A 5,177-nucleotide genomic window follows, 5' to 3' on the forward strand; every position below is an offset into this window, starting at 1 on the left:
CTAGAAAACCAAATCAACGGCCGTGGGGATTCGTTGCGATGACCACGCAACACCCTCTATCCTCTAAAGATGTTACTGACTTCGCCGACAGGCGGCGGTCGTACGGTCGGTATGGTTCGCTTGCGGACTAAAGGCATCGAGTTTTCTATGCTAAGGTTTCTTTTTAATGGAAGCAGAGCCTGCGATAGGCTTTTCTTGTGTAAGAATGGTTGTCACTGTACAGAAAGTAAACTGTTTAATTTACACACATCCGTAGATAAGCGGATACGAAAGTGTTTCCAATGAAGACGCTAGCTGGGAATCACGTGACTTGTTTTCTGTGTGGTCTTCCTTATGCAACAATACAACAGGGCTTTCTGTGCGTGGTCCGTGCCGATTCTATATAAGAAGCAGTTCAGTTCGGTGTTTCGTCAGGAAGACGTCAGCAGTTTGTATGTTAACCTTGAGAGTGTTATAATAGTTTGTGCAACACAGATGCAACAATCTTGAAAGTGCAATAACGAATTGTACTTACGAGGTGTGAAACTATCCAGTAAATCGAGTTATCAAATAAGGAACCCTTTGTTTACCGTCGCGTCATCAGGTTACAGGCGAAAATACAATATAATAAAGAACTTCGTGGACTGTACTCAGCAAGCGAGCTATACCGACATAGCGACCACCGCTTGTCGTCGAAGTTAGTGCCAACTTTTGCGGATAGAAGGTGTCACGTGGTCAGCGCAACGAATCTCCACGGCTGTTAATTTCGGTTCTCTAGGCCGGAGCAGCTTTTTGTTTGAAATAGCTCCTCAATTATCATCACGAGGCTGAGCGGAACCCATTCCAGACCCACTACTTCACAGAAAATCTGATAGCGCCAAGGATCGAAGCCGGGACCTCTGTATATTTAGCCAGGAACTCTGACCACAAGACCATAGAAACCTTCGATATTATAATATGTTGTAATAAGTTTAACTGTACACACTTTTTGCGCTTTAACTATCCATTGGAAGTAACGCATTCATATGAAATACCTTGCTTGTCGCAGTTAAGCTCTGTGGGATTTGTAAGATGTTCAACTTAAACGGAAACCTTCGGAACGAATTGACCGAGTAAGGGAGGGACTTACTGTGTTACAGCCAAATATGGCGTGTGAAAACAGCACTGATCATCAGAACTTTTGAGGATGGAAAGGGGGGGTGTGATAGAGAGAGGAAAGTTTGTGTCTATAACTTCGGACGCTAACTGCACATTGATACGAAAGATTTCAATAGTTTCATCTGTTGAATGAAAATCCGTGTCAGGTCGAGGATATGTTTACGTTTTGGACAAACTGGATAAACATCAACACACTTGCAAGCGACTCGATCTGGTCTGAGTCCACCTATGGGATCTTAAGCTACATATTTCTCCTGTGCTTAGACACAGAAATGTGACGTCAGTGAAATCGCGGCCCAGGGACTTTCCTATGGGGAGCCATGGAAATATAAACGCAAGGGAAGGAAACAACTGTGGACATGCACAGCTACTAAGGGGGAAAATATTGTCGCGTATCGGGCGTACAACGCGACAAATAAATTCACGCCGTATTTTATATAGCGAATTTTATTTCACATTCGCACTTACAATCACCCAAATTACAGATTTGCGATTTCTGCTATCTGCAGTATCACAATTAGTACACTCCAAATGCCACAATACAACTGACTGATTGCTGGTTATCTCGGAACTAACTCGGAGGTAGCTCGAGGACTGACTCGTAGGTAGCTCCAGGACTCACTGACTGACTCAGTACAACTCTCTGTGCATAGACTTCGCTGCTCCTTATGTAGCGTTGATCGGACCATACAGAAAACGGCCACGTAATAAGCACCCTTGTTGCCTGGCGCTGTGTTGCTAGTAACGCTAGCGGTAGTAACCGCTGTTACTACCGTAACAATCCTGTTGCGTCACCGTTACGTTACCGTGCGGAGGAGGGGGAGGGGAGCGCTGACTCACCCGCCGCGTCACTGCTGGTGGGGGGGGTTCTCCTTTGCGCAACATGTCACAATATGATGCGGACCAGTAAATAATTTATCCTTTAAAAATAATAGCAGTTAGGATGCAAAATAGAGAATGATAGGACACAAAGAAGGTGTTAAAATTCGTTACAATGGAATAATGAAACCAGTCAAATAAAATAAATATCAGTTAAATAAAACATATAAACATCTAACAAAATTTCGACACGGACCAGAGAAATCACACAAGAAAACTGAATCTGAAGGTGACTATACTATTCAAACCTCTTATTTTATAAACCTAATGTACTAATCAGGCTTCCAATAAACAATACTGAGTTAATGCACTTAAAGATGTCGAGTTAATTGTAAAAAATCAATAAAGTCAACAGAAAACATTAAAAATGTGAAACCAAAATCCTGAACACATCTTCATAACAATGAACAGAGAAGATTGATGTGTGAATATTCCTGTAATACCATAAAACAAAACTTCAAAGAGATTAATACAACTTAAAATAATAGGAACAAATGAGCGTATGTTACTAAAACGAGTTTTATCAAGGAAATTATGAAGGTACAATGGTGAAAATCTTGCCCCCAAACATATCACACAGTAAAACGTTCAGCTTCTGTAACCAGGTAAATTCTTGAAGCAAAATATATTATTTTAAATACAGTAATTCAGTTGATGCAATAAACATTTTCATATAAATGCAAAATAAAGAATGTGTCTATAGACTGGCACTGTAGCGATGAATGGATGTTTTCGTGCACACATTAAACGAAAAGGTTATCTCTAATGTTATTCCATGCGATGATTGTTAGTTTTCCGCCACAAGTGAACATTCACTTCCATATCTGACGGTCATGCTTGTTCTGTACTGTGTGATTTGAGATGCATATTCAGAACGAAGCGTTGAGTGAACCTTTTCTTACACAGTTTACATGAGAGAGGCCGTTCTCCACTGTGCACTCTCAGATGTTTCTTCAGGATATATCTATTAGCGAACGATTTCTTACACACTTTGCACGAAAGAGGCCGTTCTCCATTGTGAATTCTTAAATGTTTGTTTAGGTTAGATCGCTGGGCGAACGATTTCTTACACACTTTGCACGAAAAAGGCCGTTCTCCACTGTGAACTCTGAGATGTGTGTTTAGGTTAGATCGCTGGGCGAACGATTTCTTACACACTTTGCACGAAAGAGGCCGTTCTCCATTGTGAATTCTTAAATGTTTGTTTAGGTTAGATCGCTGGGCGAACGTTTTCTTACACATTTTGCATGAAAAAGGCCGATCTCCATTGTGAACTCTGAGATGTATGTTGAGGTTAGAGCGCCGGGCGAACGATTTCTTACACATTTCGCAAGAAAATGGCCGTTCTCCATTGTGAATTCTGAGATGTTTGTTTAGGTTAGAGCGCTGGGGGAACGTTTTCTTACAGACTTCGCAAGAAAATGGTCGTTCTGCAGCATGCACTTTGGTATGGTTGTACAAATTAGAGTGACTTGTTAACTTTTTGCAATCTTTGCTAGAAAAAGACTCTCTGAGACCACTTGATCCTTGTACCGCACTATGCTTGAGAGTTAACGATGTGACACACATTTCACAAAGAGACATTGTTTCTCTACTATTTCCACTTGCATGACGCAACACATTAATCCCAGGAGAGAATGACTTCTTGCATATCCCGCAAGAATCGGAGTTTTGTTCTCTGTTTAACAAATCTGCTCCCTGTTCACGACGAAGTTCCTTGGCATTAAAATCCTCATTATCGTGTGTTGGTTCAATATTTGCTGCATTTAATTTAACACTCTGAAAAAAACGTAAATGGTATCAGAACCCGCAGTGGATTTGGGCTCGGAGACATTTTCCACTAATACACACGACACTTTACAAATACTGTTACACAAGGAGAAACCAAGATGAAATTTTGTCCCGGCTTGATCCTCAAATTTACTAATCCAATACTAAGCAAATATTAGCATTTGTATGCCAGTTTCAGTGGAAATGTTGCGTGCTTCTCACGCTATGCTACGCATTGGTTAACCGAATCAGTTAAACTGGTCCTGCCATCTACTGGAATTAATGAGAGTGAAGAATCATATTTGCCTTGTATGTGTAATTATTTGACCGGAATAGTTCTTGAAATTCTTACTGGTACAGAGCACGTTCAAGCGTGTGTAAATTATATTTCTGTACATAAAGTTACATTGCAGGATCCTGTTGCACTGCACAGGTCTGACTCTGCGTTTTCATTTAATGCCGTCTATTTGTAACTTCGGTTACACTTACTAACAAGGAATCTGCTGCTCACTGTAAAACTGTTTTGTCTCTTATGCAGTTGCCTCACTTTACTTCGGATTACGTTGGTTAATTATCTGTTTTCAATTTGGTGTCCTTAATCTATACGTCTTTTGCTTTATTTGTAATATGTGATGTGTTATGTTAGAGCTTTGTTTTGAATTTTATATGTCTATTCAGTTAATGTATTTATTGGTATTATTTACGGTATTGTTTGATTTGTTGCCTGTGACTGTCTTGGCTGTTCTTGCTTATGGTCGTCCACCATCATGATCCTTCGGTGGAAGGGTTTCCTGACATTCCTGACATCGGGGGTGTTGCTTCCTAAGATGTTGTGTGTGTTGTGTGCTGCTCTCTGGTGTTTCTTTTCTGTAATGCTTTTAATATTGATTTATATATGTCGGTGTAACTCAAAATAATACTGTAATATATCACTTCATATATTACAGATAAAGCAAACACGTTGAGATCAAGGAAACGAAAGCGAAGGCAGATGGCTAAAACACATAACTGGAACTAATCCGAGGGAAACACATAAGAGAAACAAAAAAGCATTGCAGTGAACAGCAGATCGCATGATGAAAACAATATTTACATGTAAAGATGGTCCGTTAGACGGATAAGATATCATCATCATCAGTAATCTGTCAAAACGACAGGTCCACAGCCTCTTCCAAAACAATTCCTGCACTTAATGCGATCTAGAGCTTTCTCCTTCAAATGACAGTATCCTCTTCTGTTCCCAAGGTCATCCAGCATCTTCTTCCGTCTTCTTCCTCGTCTTCTTGTCACTTCTATCCGCCCCTCTATCTTTCCTTCGATAACTTCTTTTAGAAGGCAGTTTCTGCTTAAAACATGACCAATCCTATTAGCCTTCCGTTTTCTTATTTCGT

At 40.4% G+C, this 5,177-nt stretch overlaps 1 protein-coding gene across 3 annotated transcripts in view; it reads right to left on the reverse strand.

Moving 5' to 3' along the window:
• LOC111870746 (gastrula zinc finger protein XlCGF8.2DB) overlaps window positions 1-5,177 on the reverse strand; it is a 30,113-nt gene that overhangs the window by 15,119 nt on the left and 9,817 nt on the right. Inside the window, exon 3 of one of the 3 annotated variants that reach the window (XM_033754009.1) lies at window positions 2,996-3,795. The exons of the other annotated variants lie outside the window; for them this stretch is intronic. Within the exon in view, the coding sequence (XP_033609900.1) occupies window positions 2,996-3,795 (800 nt within the window). The remainder of the gene's footprint in view (window positions 1-2,995; window positions 3,796-5,177) is intronic. 3 annotated transcript variants of the gene reach the window in all.

The sequence above is a fragment of the Cryptotermes secundus genome, unplaced genomic scaffold, assembly GCF_002891405.2.
Source record: "Cryptotermes secundus unplaced genomic scaffold, Csec_1.0 scaffold1823, whole genome shotgun sequence".
Lineage (NCBI taxonomy): Eukaryota > Metazoa > Arthropoda > Insecta > Blattodea > Kalotermitidae > Cryptotermes > Cryptotermes secundus.